Source organism: Muntiacus reevesi, chromosome 2 (assembly GCF_963930625.1).
Source record: "Muntiacus reevesi chromosome 2, mMunRee1.1, whole genome shotgun sequence".
Classification (NCBI taxonomy): domain Eukaryota; kingdom Metazoa; phylum Chordata; class Mammalia; order Artiodactyla; family Cervidae; genus Muntiacus; species Muntiacus reevesi.
The window spans coordinates 223946686-223961368 of NC_089250.1; the positions used below are offsets into that span (position 1 = coordinate 223946686).

The 14683-nt window shown below is 50.5% G+C and overlaps 1 protein-coding gene across 1 annotated transcript; it reads right to left on the reverse strand.

Annotated features, from left to right (window-relative positions):
- Nucleotides 1–262: 262 nt before the first annotated feature.
- KCNG4 (potassium voltage-gated channel modifier subfamily G member 4) lies at nucleotides 263–13226 on the reverse strand. The gene is made up of 2 exons (XM_065919329.1): nucleotides 12426–13226; nucleotides 263–1033 (listed from the first exon to the last, which is right to left on the reverse strand). The coding sequence occupies exons 1-2, from the start codon at nucleotides 13224–13226 to the stop codon at nucleotides 263–265; spliced, it is 1572 nt and encodes a 523-aa protein (XP_065775401.1).
- Between the last annotated feature and the right edge of the window lie 1457 nt (nucleotides 13227–14683).

A 14683-nucleotide genomic window follows, 5' to 3' on the forward strand; every position in this document is an offset into this window, starting at 1 on the left:
CGAAATTGGATGTGCTCAGCGAGGGGCAGGGAGAGAGGAAATGGCAAGTGACATGGATAAGGCCAGCTCAGACCACTGTGCCCGGGAGGGTCAAGAATCACCCAACCAAACATCCTTGGCCTCGAGCCCCTCCCAGCTTTGGGAGTGCGCCCCCAAGCTCTACAAACACACTCCTGGAGGATCCAGGCGCTGGTGTTCTCCAGCTCATATCAGCCGAGGGCCATGCGCTGAAGGTCTAGTATCTTCGGGGGAGGATTCTGAGTTAAATGTATGCGATGGGCAAGGCAGGGCCCTCCAGGCTCAGGTCACTGACGTCCCTCAGGAGTTCATGTTCGCCGGCCGTGGCCGCGTTCTGCAGGCGGCGGAGGCGGGCCTGCAGCTCCTCCTGCTCCTTCTTGAGCTCCAGGTAGGAGTGAGAGAAGGTGTGGAAGATGGACGTGGCCGGGAAGGCCATGATGAGGATGCCGCTCAGGATGCTGCTGAGGGCCACCATCTGGCCCGGCACGCTGCTGGGTACCATGTCTCCGTAGCCCACCGTTGTCATGGAGATGACGGCCCACCAATAGGAGGCCGGGATGCTAGTGAACTCCAGGACCCGCCCAGACTCATTCTCAGCCACGTAGACCAGAGGGGAGAAGAGGGTGATGGCCACGCACAGGAAGAGGAGAAGCAGGCCGAACTCACGCGTGCAGCGGCGCACCGTGAGGCCCAGCGTCTGCAGCCCCAGCGAGTGGCGCGCCAGGCGCATCACGTAGAGGATGCGGAGGGCCCGCAGCACGCGCAGCGCCAGCCCCACCTTCTCCAGGTACGAGCTCCCGCCCAGCCGCTCGCCATCCTCCTGGGGCTCGTCGGACACAGCGAGGGACACGTAGTAAGGGAAGATGGCCAGGATGTCTATGATGTTCAGGGGCCCTTGGAAGAACTGGCACTTGTTCTGGGCCTGGACAAACCGCAGGCAGAACTCGAGGGAAAACCAGGCCACGCAGACGGTCTCCACGATGAAAATGTAGTAGCATTTCTGCGAGCACTCCCCCTGGAGAGGCGAGGAAACGCAGGGTAGAGAGACGAAGCACCAGAAATGGCAAGAGAACCATGCTGAAAAGCCATTCTAAAGCTTTGTACCAATATTGAGACTGATTTCATGTATACAGATTCCATATGTACAGTCTCTACTAAAAATGCTATGCTAACTCTATACTAAATATATTCTCTCTATATTTCATATATTAAATTTACTATTAATATATGAATATGTACTACTGCATATTAATATTTAGTAATAACAATGTATTATTTAGAATACATGTTATATATTATATATGTCATAACATATTGATATACTATACGTGTACTAAGTCACCTCAGTCATGTCTGACTCTTAGGGACCCCATGGACTATAGCCAACCAGGCTCCTCTGTCCATGGGATTCTCCAGGCAAGAGTACTGGAGTGGGGTGCCATGCCCTCCTCCAGGGATCTTCCTGACCCAGGGATTGAACACGTGTCTCCTGCAGCTCCTGAATTGCAGGCAGATTCTTTACTACTGAGCCAACTGGGAAGCCCATTATACTATATATTAAACATTTAAATATATATTCTCTATATATTCTTTGTATAGTATATAGTCTCTATATTCTATCTATCCATCTATCATTAATCTATAACTCTATATCAATGGAGGTCTGTTTTAGACTCTTAGTCATCCGCCAAAACTCCCTTTTTATTGTAGTTCTCAAGTTGCAGCTGGCCGCATGGCCAGTCATCTAGATCAGAAACCACCTGATCTAGCCTCCCCTGCAGCTGCTGCTACTGCTGCTAAGTCACTTCAGTCGTGTACGACTCTGTGCAACCCCATAGACGTCAGCCCACCAGGCTCCCCCACCCCTGGGACTCTCCAGGCAAGAGTACTGGAGTGGGGTGCCATTGCCTTCTCCACCCCTGTAGCTAAGTGTGGCCAAATGACCAAGCCCCTACCGACAGAATGTAAACAGAGGTGATGTGCCACGCCTCCAGCTCCAGGACTTTAGTGGTGGGCATGAGTTCTTGCACTCTTTCTCCCCTTCCTGTGAGCTGGGACCACCCAGTCGGCCCTGCAACCCAGCTTAGAACCAGCAGACTGAACCGATGCCCCAGGAAGGATGAGCATCACCGTGGGAAAAACCTGGGTCTCAGAATGAGAGCTGCCTACTCACCTTGGTCCCTCTTTGGGTGGGAGAGAAACCAGCGTCTATTGTGTTGAAGGGCCTCCCTGGTGGCTCAGATGGTAAACAATCTGCCTGCAATGCGGGATACCTGGGTTTGATCCCTGGGTTGGGAAGATCCTCTGAAAGAAGGCATGGAAACCTACTCCAGTGCTCTTGCCTGGAGAATCCCCATGGACAGAGGAGCCTGGAGGGCTACAGTCCATGGGGTTGCACAGAGTCAGACACGACTGAGCGACTGAGCACTTGTGCTGAAAGCCATCCTGTTGTGGAGCCTCTTGGTTACAGCAGCCAACTTCTCCTTTACCAACACAAGCAGCTCTGTGTACCAGGCACTGATCTGGTACTGTCACTTAAGCCCCACAGCGGCGCCATGAGCAGGCTTCACTGACAGTCCAATAAATGGTTCTGAGCACTGAAATAACTTGCCTGAGCCCACATTCGGAGGAGATGGTCTCCTGGAGACTACAGATTATTTTGTAACTTCTGTGCCCACAATCCCTCATTCATTCATCCAACAAAACACATGGAGGGTGGGCTTCTCTGGTGGCTTAGTGGTAAAGAATCCACCTGCCAATGCAGAGGATGTGGGTTTGATCCCTGGTCCGGGAAGATCCCACATGCTATGGAGCAACAAAGCCCCTTCGCCACAACTGCTGAGCCTGTGCCCTAGAGCCTGTGCTCCACAATAAGAGAAGCCACTGCAATGAGAAGCCTGTGCACTGCAACTATGAATAGGGAATAGCCCCTACTCGCTACAGCTAGAGAAAAGCCCGTGTAGCCATGAAGACCCAGTGCAGCGACAAATAAATAAATAAAATTACTTAAAAAAAAAAAAAAACCCACATGCAGGGCTCACCTTGAGCCAGGTCCCATGCTAGACTTTGGAGGTAAAGGACCAGAGAAGCAGCTGTGGTTTCTGGGGGCTCAGAGGCTGGGAGTGGGTGGGTGGGGAGGGCAGAGAGGATGCCACCACTCCTAGTACAGCCCTGTGATGCAGATTGCAACTATTTCCTTCCCGAGAGATCGCAGCCAGGTGGGCCATCTGAGGTTTCCTCCCTGTGTCCTTCACACCCCTGCCCCTGCCCCCAGCAGAGACTTCCGCTAGCCCTTCTGCCACTCATAGTGTGTCCTGGGACCAAAAGCATGAGCCTCCCCTGGGATCTGCAGAATCTGCATTTTAACAACAATTTATGCACACAATAAGGTTGGAGAAGCTCTGTTTCTAGTGCAGTGGTTCTCAACCTTGACTGTGCATGTTAGAATCACCTAAGGGCTTTGAAAAATCTTGATGTCCAGACTGGGACATCTAGGTTTGAATCTGAGTGGTAGAATTTTCCAGAAGCCCCATCAATGATTCTAATGTGAAGCCAGAGTTGAGAACCTGACTAAATGTTATGACTATATGTATATCGTCTATATCTCCCTCTTGGTCTTCATCTACCTCTGCATTATCTCCATCTCTGTCTATGTCTAGATATCTGGCATCTGTATCTATGATGGATGAGGGAAAGAATGATTGAAGCCAGTTGATTGAGTGAAAAGCAACACATTGACAACTGCAGTTTTCTTTGGATTAAAAACCTCTGAGGTGGAAAAAGGAATTATTTCCAGTGCCTGGGCTCACTCCTGCTGCTACTGCTGCTAAGTCGCTTAAGTCATGTCCGACCCCATTGACAGCAGCCCACCAGGCTCCCCCGTCCCTGGGATTCTCCAGGCAAGAACACTGGAGTGGATTGCCATTTCCTTCTCACAGGAATGCTAAATTGAAATGTTCTTTTTGTCTGACCTTTGGAGGGAGAAAGGGGCTGGACTGTCCCGATCTCTATTCACCAGTCCTGAGTGGGGCAGCTCTCTCCCCTGCCCTCTCTGATCCAAGAGGTAGGAGTTGGTGGGGGTGCAGTTGAGGGCATGGAGTCCAGAGTGTCTGTGACTCAGGTTCACTTCCACCTACTTAGGCAAATCCTTCATTCCCCCTGGACTGCCTCGGGAGAGCTGGGACCAATGGGAATAATGCAGAAGTAGTGAGCAGGCTGCTACTGCTGCAGGTGCACAAAACATTGCAGCTACCTGCGCGGGACGACCCACTGGTCCAGACATAGTCTGCCTGCTCAGATGAAGGGTAACTATACCTTCTCCTATCCTGAATTCTACAGGAAGTGGAGGAAATTCTCCAGAACACAAGAGGTCTTTGCCATGACTGCCTGGGGTTTGCTTCGGGGTTCTGCAAAGTTCAGGAGTTTTGGATCCCGATTCCCCAGTCCTGCTACAAACTTGCTCTGTGACCTTTCAGTAGTCACTGTCCCTTCCTGTGCTTCACCTTCTGATGAAGAGGGTGGGACAGAAGCGGCATTTCTCAAAGTCAATTCATAACCCCTGTGTCAGAATCCCCCAGAGTGCTTGTTACAAATGTGGGTTCTGGGGTCCCCATCACAAAATTAAAGCCCGGGAGGGTGGCCCAGGAATCTGCACTTTGGCAAGACCTCCTGTTGACCCAGAGGCACCTGGAAGTTTTTCAGACTCCGGGCCAGATTCTCTCTATAAGGCCCCTTTCATCACTGACATTCGGAGAGTTTTCCCTTTGGGATAAGAGCCTCGGTGGCCTGGGAATAATCTCCCCAGACCACTGACCCTGTAGCTCAGGAAGGTGACTCCTGGGAAGCAGAGAAGGCTCTGTGGGCCCTCCTCCCTCTGCCTCTGGTGCCAGCTTTTGGATATTCCAGGCATGAACCACCCACCTCCCGCCGGCCACGTCCCTGCACTGCAGCAAGTGCTGTGAGGAGTCACCCCTGCATTGCTGCTCAGCTCTGCATTCTAAACCAACCTCCCAGCACTGGTCCTCAGAGAAATGCCCTACAAGCAGCCGGTGTTGGGGTGGTGGGGATTTATGGGGCTCAAGCTGAGAAAATGATTCCCAGCCCAGTCAATATCTGAGGAAAACTAGTAACAGAAGGAAAGGAGGAAGTCACCGTCTCTGAGGAGGTTTTCGGTTGTATTCCTCAGGTAGGATGGACCACTCATCCTGGTTTGCCCAGAACTTTCCAGACTGAGCAACAGAAAGTTCCAGGTCACCAGAAAGTCCCCCCTCAGTCCTGGGCAAACTGGGGTGCTTGGTCACCTTCGTGGGGGCACTTGTTCATGGTGGGAATGAGGGGTGCTCTGATTCCCTCCCGTGATGGACAGAAACATGAGCAGCCCTGGGAAGGCTGGAGGGGTGAAGGGTATGACAACATGACAAATGTCACAGGCAGATGTGGGGTGATGTTTCCATCTGGGTGAAGTCCAAGAGCAGGCAAAGCTCACGGGAGGTGGACAGAATCACAGAAACAGCAGTCGCCTCTGGATGGGATAGGGAAGACTACAAAGGAGCCTGAAAGAGCATCCTGGGGTGATAGGAATATTCCATACCAACCAGGGCTGTGGGTGACACGGGTGTGCCCCATTTGTTACATCGGACAGCTAAGACTTGTGCATTTCAATGTATGTAAATTTCTCCCATAAAACTGTAAAGTAACAATAAAACAAATGATCATGATGCTAAATGATTGGAGGTGGGAGGGGCTAGAGAGAGAGAACCAGAGTGGCAGGCTCTGGACAGTCTGGAAGGCTGAGTCATGGGTAGTAATTAGGGGTTCGTTAGATTATTCTATTTACTCTGCAAATGCCCCAAATTTTCCATCATGAAAAGATTTTTTTTAAAAAAATCAGAGTTGGAAATCAAAAGCACAATGAGATACCACTCCACCCTCACCAGGACGGCTGTGATTATAAGGACAAAAAATAAGTGTCAGGGGATTAATAGGTACAAACTACTAGGTATAAAATAAATAACATACAAGGATGTGATATACAGTGCAAAGAATACAGCCGGTATTTTATAACAATATCTTTAAATTGAGTATAAGGGACAAAAATGTCGAATCACTCTGTTGTACCCCTAGAACTAATGTACTACAGTAAAGCAGTAATACTTGGATAAAAACAAACAAGTTTTGTTGAGACTGTGGAGAAATTAGAACCGCCCCCCCCAACCCAAACGTTGCTGGCGGGAATATAAAGTGGTATAGCTGTTGTGGAAAACAGGTGGGTGGTCCCTTGAGAACTTAAACATACATTTGCTGTATGACTAAGCAATTTTGCTGCCAAGTGTATACTTCAAGGAACTGAAAATCCACATGCACACAAAAAACTTGTACACGAAGATTTGGAGCAGTGTGATTGATGACAACCCAAAAGTGGAAAGAAACTAGATGCTCAACAACAGCGGAATGAATAAACAAAATATGGTCTGTCTATATGATGGAGTACTATTCAGCCACAGAAATGAAGCTCTGACACATGCTACAAAGCTGATGAACCTTGATAACCTTATACTCAATGAAACAAACCAACATAACGGACCATATATTGTATTATTTTGTATCTATAACGTGTCATTGGAAGGACTGATGCTGAAACTGAAGCTCCAATACTTTGGTCACCTCATGTGAAGAACTGACTCATTGGAAAAGACCCTGATTCTGGGAAAGTTTGACGGCAGGAGGAGAAGAGGTTGACAGAGGATGAGATGGCTGGATGGCATTACTGACTCGATGGACATGAGTTTGAGCAAGCTCCGGGAGTTGGTGACGGACAGGGAAGCCTGGCATGCTGCAGTCCTTGGGGTCACAGAGAGTTGGACACGACTGAGTGACTGAACTGAATAAAGTGCCTAGAAAAGGCAAATTCATGAAGATAGAAAGTACATTCACAGTCACCTGGGGCTGGTGGATAGCGGGGGGCAGGGGGAGATGGGGAGTAGCCAGAAGTATGTGCAAGGTTGCTTTTTAGGGTGATAAAAATGTTCTGGAATTATTGGGGATGGTTGCACAACTGCATACTAAAAAATCACTGATCTGTGCACCTTAAAAGGATGAACATTAGATGGTACATTATATCACAATAAAAAAGAAACCCGAGTTTGAGTGACCGCATCAGTTCGGGCAAGGTGGAGCAGCTGGCCCACAGTCTTGCCCCGTCCTCCCCCAAAGCTCTGGAGCAGAGCCGCTCTGAAGGGCTCTGGGGTCAGGGGGCGGACCGGGCTTTCTGAGGGACCATCTGGACAGGCTGTCCGGCAGACGGCTGCAGGTACAGCCAGGGCCATTTCTAGAAGTTCCATCTGGGGGGAACTCGGGGCCAGAGTCTTGACCTTGGAGCCTCCCTTGCACCCTCTGTCTCTCTCACAGCGACCCCTGCCAGCTCCCCTTTGGGAACGCAGCCAGTCTGACCCTTTCAGCTCAGCGCTGGCCTCACGGCTCCATTCAGCATTTCCACCTCCCTCCCTTTCCTTTCTCCTGGCCATGAATTCCATCATCTGTGCCTCTGGTCCTAGTCTCGGGGTGCTGGCGGTGCTGACTCATGCCTTGCCCCGAGAGCCAGGTCTCTCTCTGCCACCCTCCTCTCCTTTGGGCCTCCTCCATGGTCCTCTCCCTCCCCACCTTGAACCCAAACCTTGAGAGCTCTGAGGACGGTGTGGAGCAAGCAGGGGTGGGTTAGGAATTGAACCCCCCAGACACCAGGGGAGCGTGGTGAGGCGGAAGGGACAGCATGAAGTATGTGTACTCAGGAGAGGGGGGGCCCCCGTCCAGGAAATGGGGATTGGTGCTGTTGGCTGGGATATTAGGGAGACTCAGCTCGGGGTGAGGAACACCCAACCTCCCCAAGCCAAGTTAGGAAGACTTTTCTAAAGCCATTGCCAAACGTCACTGAACACAGAGAAGCCACAGAGAGCAGGCAGTACTATGCAGAGCTGGTTCACGGTCCAAGAAGGGACCACAGAGGAGGAGATGCTGGCTCCAGCCGGAGGCTTTTTAACCAAGGTGGGGGAGGGGTGACTGTAGCCCAAAAGGTGAGTTACAACCACAGTAGGAGAGAATTCTTCCATCAGGGGACTTCAGGGGATCCACCTGATCTTTAAAAATCTCTATGCCTTCCTTCCCAGTCCCCGTGAGACTGGAGGCACAGCACAGGCCAGGAGTGGGTGGGAGACGCAGAGTCCAGCGGTCCTGCCCTCAGCCCCCAGCGGTCCTGCCCTCAGCCCCCTGCTGGCTCCGCCCCCAGCCGGTTCGCTTTGCAGGGCGGCTATCCAGAGTGTGTCCCTTCTCAAGGTCCCCGAAGTCCCAAGTATGCCTCTGGGCGGAAGTGGAAGCTAAAATGAGGGCAGGGGGTGGAGAGGTGATGTGAGAGCACATGCCTGTGCTTATCCCCTGAGGTCCTGAGAGCCGGGAGAGAGCTTGAGGAGCACAGCAGATGCGCACGTGGGAGGGGCATGAGCGAGTCCCGGAGGTGGGGGAGAGCAGCCAGCGCTGCCTCTGTGCCCACACAGGAGAACTAGACCATCCGTCCTAGGGCTCTGTCTGAGCAGGGGTGCCACTATCCTCATTTGCAGGTGAGGAGATAGAGGCACAGAGACAGAGGGACTTGTCCAAGGGCAGAGCCAGGTCGGAGGGAGGAAGGGGTCAGGATAAAAGGAACAAGAGTTCAGCTGTAGCTGCCCAGTGACCCCCAGTTTCCTCCAGAGGGAGGACAAGGCGTTCTGACCAGCAGAGATGCTGGGCAGGGGCTACTTGTACAGGGCACTAGGGCTGAATGGCAGGGTTGACGACCATGGCAGAGGACTCAGGCAGAGGCAAGCAAAGAATCTGAGGAACCAATCATTGGACAGATGGACAAACACACTGTGACATTTACAGACAGTGGAATATTATGCAGCCCTTAAAAGGAGTGCAGTACTGACACAGGATACAACACAGATGAACTTAGAACACATTATATGGAGTTAATGAATCCAGAAACAAAAGGCCACATAATGTATGATTCCTTTATAAGAAGTGTCTAGAACAGGAAAATCCACGGAGATGGAAAGCAGCCTGGTGGTTGCCAGTGGCTGTGGGTGGAGGTGGGGAGTGGCTGCCTGATTGGCCCAGGTTTTTCTCTTAGAAATATACTGGAACTTAAAAGGAATTAAAAAAAAAAGAAATATATTGGAATTTGATAGAGGTGTTGGCTACACAGCATTATGAATTTTGCTAAATGCCACTGAATTGTTCACTTTAAGATGGTTAATTTTACGTTATGTGAAGATTAAAAATGGAGCTGGGATGTTCAGAATACAAGCTCCAGGAAAGTGAGGAATTTGTCTGATCTGCAGCATCTAGACGAGTGGATTTAGTTGGCACTCAGTGACTGTTGATGAGTGAATAAAAGGATAAATGTGATGACTTCCTGTTAAGTAGCACCTGATAAGTGAATAACGATGATGACTAATATTTTTGAGCACTTCTTATGAGTTAGTATTGTTCCAATCATGTTACACGAATATTACTCTTTTAATTCTCACCATAATCCCCTGAGGAAACGGCTAACAGCATCCCCATTTTACGGATAAGAAAACTGAGGCTCAGAAAGGTAAGTGACTTTTTGGAGATCACTGAGCTCATGAGGGATGAAACCAAGATTCAAACCCAGGAGGGTTAGAAGGTTCTGTCATGAGGGGTCAGGTTTTGGAGCCAGGTGGAGGTGAGCTCAAATCCTGGCTGTGCCACTTTCTTACTTTGGGCTTATGAAAGTGACAAAACTTCCCTGAGCCTCAGTTTCCTTACCTGCAAAATGGTCGTAGCTACAGCATCCATTTCCTAAAGCTGTTACAAGGATTAAGTCCATCCTGTCCAATGCCAGCCTCCTGAAGGGCACTTAATAAGCATCAGTTCTCTCATTCCTTTGGGGCTGAGCTCCGCCAGGGAACCCATAGAAGTCCAAATGCTTCCGGAGGAGCTTTAGGTACTTGGCTTGGTCATTCCTGTCCATCTACTTCCTCCCTCTTCCATTTTAATTTGCAATCTTGGGCACAGACCTTGCTCCTCAACTGCCAAGTTTACTTAAGGGATATTGCTGTAAGAAGCTAGAAGAAAAAGGGAAGGAAAGTGCTTTCTTTGCATGAGTGCTGATTCTTCATCCCAGGGTGACGCCTTCTCTATGTTTGATGGAGGAGTTCTGTAGGTCATGTCCCCCTGGGACAACGACTCAGGCCCCCACACCTCCTGGGCATTGTCTGTCCCCAGAAGCAGCTGCCCAGCTCTGCAGCCGGGGCTGAATCGCTGCTTTCAGACTGATGTCCCAGTGGCCAAATACAAAATACCAGGCATGTGTGGCCAAGAAAGAACATCATCTTTTTATGTAAATATAAGGGCACGGTTTGAAAGAACAAAGCCCGCCTGGTCCTCAGCCTCCAGGCTCTCTGAATTACCATCAGAACAGGGACATAGACACACATTTTTTGTTTTTGTTTTTGAGGGCAGGGCCTCGCGGCCCCTCTCTAGGCAGAGCACCCAGTGGTGGCTGCCCAGGTGCACGGAGCTTGAGACTGGACTGGGGACAGCACTTCTCTCACTCCCCGCTAGAAACGGCTTCTACAGGATTCTCACTCACCTCTAATTGAATTTTCCAGGTCCCTGTCACACCAATCTGGGTTCATACCCTGGGTAATTTTAAAAGCATTAGGCTTTGTAAAGAGCTTGTCTCTCTGCACAGTCTAAATCCTGGCTCCCTGAAAATCCCTAAGAGGAACAGGCTTGTGAAAAATCCAAGGGTCCTTCTTCAGCAACTAGGATCCAGGGCACCCTTGGAGCACAGGAGACTGAGGCTCCTTACTTTGTCCTAATCTTTTGACTGCAGTGTCCACATGTAAATATTTCAGTGAACAAGCAAATTCTTAAATCACATAATTTTGTGCTAAAGAATGAAAAAAAAAAAGTCCACGATTAGAGCTACAGTCCTCTCTATGGGGAAAAAAGCTGTCTGAAAGTCAAAACATTTTGGTTGGTTTGTTTTATGACAAAACATGTATAGATTGGGCAAGATATTTTAATATTTTGTTCAACAAATATTTATTGAGAGCCTACTTGGTGTGAAGAACTGACTGGTTCTCCATCTAAGTCTTCTCTCTATGGAAACTTCTCTGATCGTCCCTGAAATACATGTTTAAGGGACGAGAACTTAGGTCAACTGACACTGGTTATAAACCATCCACAGACTGCATAACCTTATGTATATGTTTAAATGATTGGCTTACTCTCTCTGCTGTAATGTAAGCTCCATGAGTCAGATGATAGGGAGCCATGGAGGATTATATAGAGCAACATTTTAACTTAGGAAACAGTCCAATTCTCAGTTTGAAGCTCTCCAATAACCTTCCCAACAAAATGTTAGGTTTTTAACTCACATTTCAGACCATCTGACCCATTGGGGTATGTGATGGGGGTTGGGGGAAGGGTTATCTCACAGCTTCCTGGAAAGACAGGGCCTGCTAAGTCACTTCAGTCATGTCCAACTCTCTGTGACCCCATGGACTGTAGCCCACCAGGCTCCTCTGTCCGTGGGATTCTCCAGGTGAGAATACTGGAGTGGGTTGCCATGCCCTCCTCCAGGCAACCTTCCAAACCCAGGGATCGAACCCACATCTCTTATAGCTCCTGCACTGGCAGACAGTTCCTTACCACTCAGTTCTTTATCACTGAGCTACCAGGGAGGGCAGGAGTGGGCAAGCAGATGTTTCTGCCCCGGCGTCCTGGGGCAGGGCCACTTCTGGATCTACTCTTCCATGAGTTCCCTGGAGGGAGGGCCTGACTGGGAGGGTCAGGAACAAGGGTTGAGGATCTCTTCTGTCATCAGCATCTTCGCTAGATTACTCCCAAGAAGCTAAGTGCCCTGAGCCTCAGTTTACAGAGCTGAGATGCCCATGAGAAGGTTGGCTAAGGAGGTAGGGAATCCGGACCTGGTCGAGTGCTCAGCACAGAATAGCTGCTCAATTAACACACGAGGGGAGCACTGAGCGCGTGAGCCTTTACAGTGACGTCAGGTGTCTCATGGAGGAGGAACCCGAGGCTCACAGAGCTAGGAGAGGAAGGGCTGGGTGAGCTCAGTCCATTAAGACCACAATGTCTAGCGTTTGCTCTCAGGGGTGGGGCCCCTCCTGACTTTCATGGGTCCCCTTCATGTGCTTCTTTCTCAAAAAACAAAAAATGTATAAAATATCTTTTACAACTGCCTTGGTCTGAAAATGAACACAATCCACACGGGATCATATTCATTTCTTGCCTTCTTGTCTGAAAAGACATGAAAACGTTTTCGTGGTCCCCCAGTCCCACGCCCCGGGCACCCACGCCTGATGGAGCGATGGACCACTCACCTTGTCCTCCTCCGCTCTCAAGTCAGGCATGGTGCTAACGCACAGGCTGACCGCCGTGGTGGCCACGAAGAGGATGGACAGACAAGCGAAGACCTTCCCGGGGAGCCCAGACTGCGGGTTCTCCACCATCTCGCGCAGCCGGCTCATGAAGAGCCCCCAGCGGGACGTGTGCACGGTGGGTCGCCCGGCCTCCCGCTGCCGCTGCAGGGCCTCCTCCCGGCGCAGCTCGGCCAGGTCGTCCAGCTTCCGCAGCAGGGTCCGCAGGCAGCACTTCTCCAGGTTGGCTTCTTCGATGCCCCAGTAGGTCAGCTCCTCCTGGAAGGACAGCACGCACATCTCCCGCAGGAGGACCAGCTTGCCGGCCGCCAGGAAGCTCACGATCACCCCAAAAGCGCTGGGGCTCCGGTCGAAGAAGAACTCCTGGTTGTCCTCGTCATAGTCGTCGCAAAGCTGCGCGATCTCCTCCTGGCTCCGGCAGAAGCGGAGTTTGCTCAGGCGGCTCAGCGGGAACTCGTCCAGCGTGCTCCACGGAAGCAGGTACCGTCGGCCCCCCACGTTGACCAGCATCTCCTTCTTCAGGTCCGCCGTCGGGCAAGAGTCCAGCGCGCCCACCTTCCGGGCCCTGCGGTAGTAAATGCCCTTGATGGACGGCGGCTCCACGGGGCCCGACAAGAAGGGACTCAAAGGGCTGCAGGGGCGGAAGTGATGGTGTCCGGCATGCAGGCCTCTGTCTCGGGAAGGCATGGATATTGCGGAAGTCCTGGCCCCCGAAGGACAAGAGCAAGAGAAGGGAGGAACCATCAGTCTCAGGGCAGAGTCCTAGACCACATCGCCTCATGTCTGCTTTCCCTCACCTGCACCCTTTATCCTTTTAATCTTTCATCCAACACAGATTTACTGAGTACCTACTACGCACCTGGGATCTATCAGTGAATGGAAGGACATGATGACATCCCTTCTCTGATGGAGCATTTATTTATGTCTCAGAAGAATCTCCCTGGAACAGGCATTAGGTGGACTGGGACTCGGGGAGCTCGGTCCCCAGCTGGACAAGTCAGAGCTGTGTCACTTCCAGACTGTGTGATCTTGGGCCTGTAGCTTAACCTCTCTGATCTCAGCATCCTTATGTCAATGACAAGACTCCTCCCAACCTTGCAAAGTACAGTTATTGAAAACAGAGCTTAAGAGTGTAAAAGTTTCCCAAGTTCATTGCTGGGTTATAATCCCTTACAGACTGCCACCCCAGCTGGGTTTCTCAGCCTCGTTGAATCCTTTGCTTCACTTGCTCACCTGGGGCAGTTTGGGTGCCCACCTCACTGGGCACAGTGAGGGTTACATGCAATAATACATGTGAGGTGTATATTAAACACTCTTCTAGACGATTCTGACATGCCAGGCACTGATCCACATGCCCCTCCTATGTTAAGTCATCTCAATAACCCCCTGAGGTAGACATTAATATCTCCATTTTACAGATGAGGAAACTGAGGCCCAGAAAAGTTAAGTAACAAGGAACTGTGCTTGGCACAGCACCTCCCAGGAGAAGCTCCACAACCTTTGCCTCAGTCCTGTTTCCTGCTTTCCCACTTAGAGGACTTTGCTATCAATGACAGTGCTCCTCTGTGTTTATGGACTACTTGTCTCAGCCACCTTGCTGTGTGACCTTGCATCAGTTACTCCCCCTCTCTGGGCTTTGGTCTTGTCATCTGTGAAATGAAGGCGCCTCTAACGCTCTATCCGTTTCAGACCTATTTGGGATGCTTGACTTAGAGGAAGGGTTTCAGGTTTAGCCCACGCATTAAAGGAAGTCATCACCACAATATTTCTCATCCTCTGCCTCCCACAACTGTTTTCTGTGCTATTCATTCTAGCCAGAGCTGCTTCCGAAGCACCTATAACCTTACATTCCAAGATGCACTCCAATCAAGAGGAAAACTCAGCGACTGAATGGAAATAAAAGTTGTCTCAATTTCAGAGCCAGTTGGATTCCAGCAGGCAGTGAAGAGTTGAATCACAGCCTATGCATTTCACACTTGCTCAGCACACAATGGTCTGTTATTCTGCGTGTATTACTTCATTTACAATGTACAGCCAGAAAACGAGGAGCAGCCTGCGGAGAAAAGAGTATTTTGAAAGCAAGGGAGCCTTCCCAAGCATTCTTGTTGTCCTAGTGAAAAAGCCAGACCCAGAGAGCTGAAGTGACTCATCCAAGGTCACACGGTGAGTCCCAGTGCAACCAGGACTCTGTCTCCCAGTAG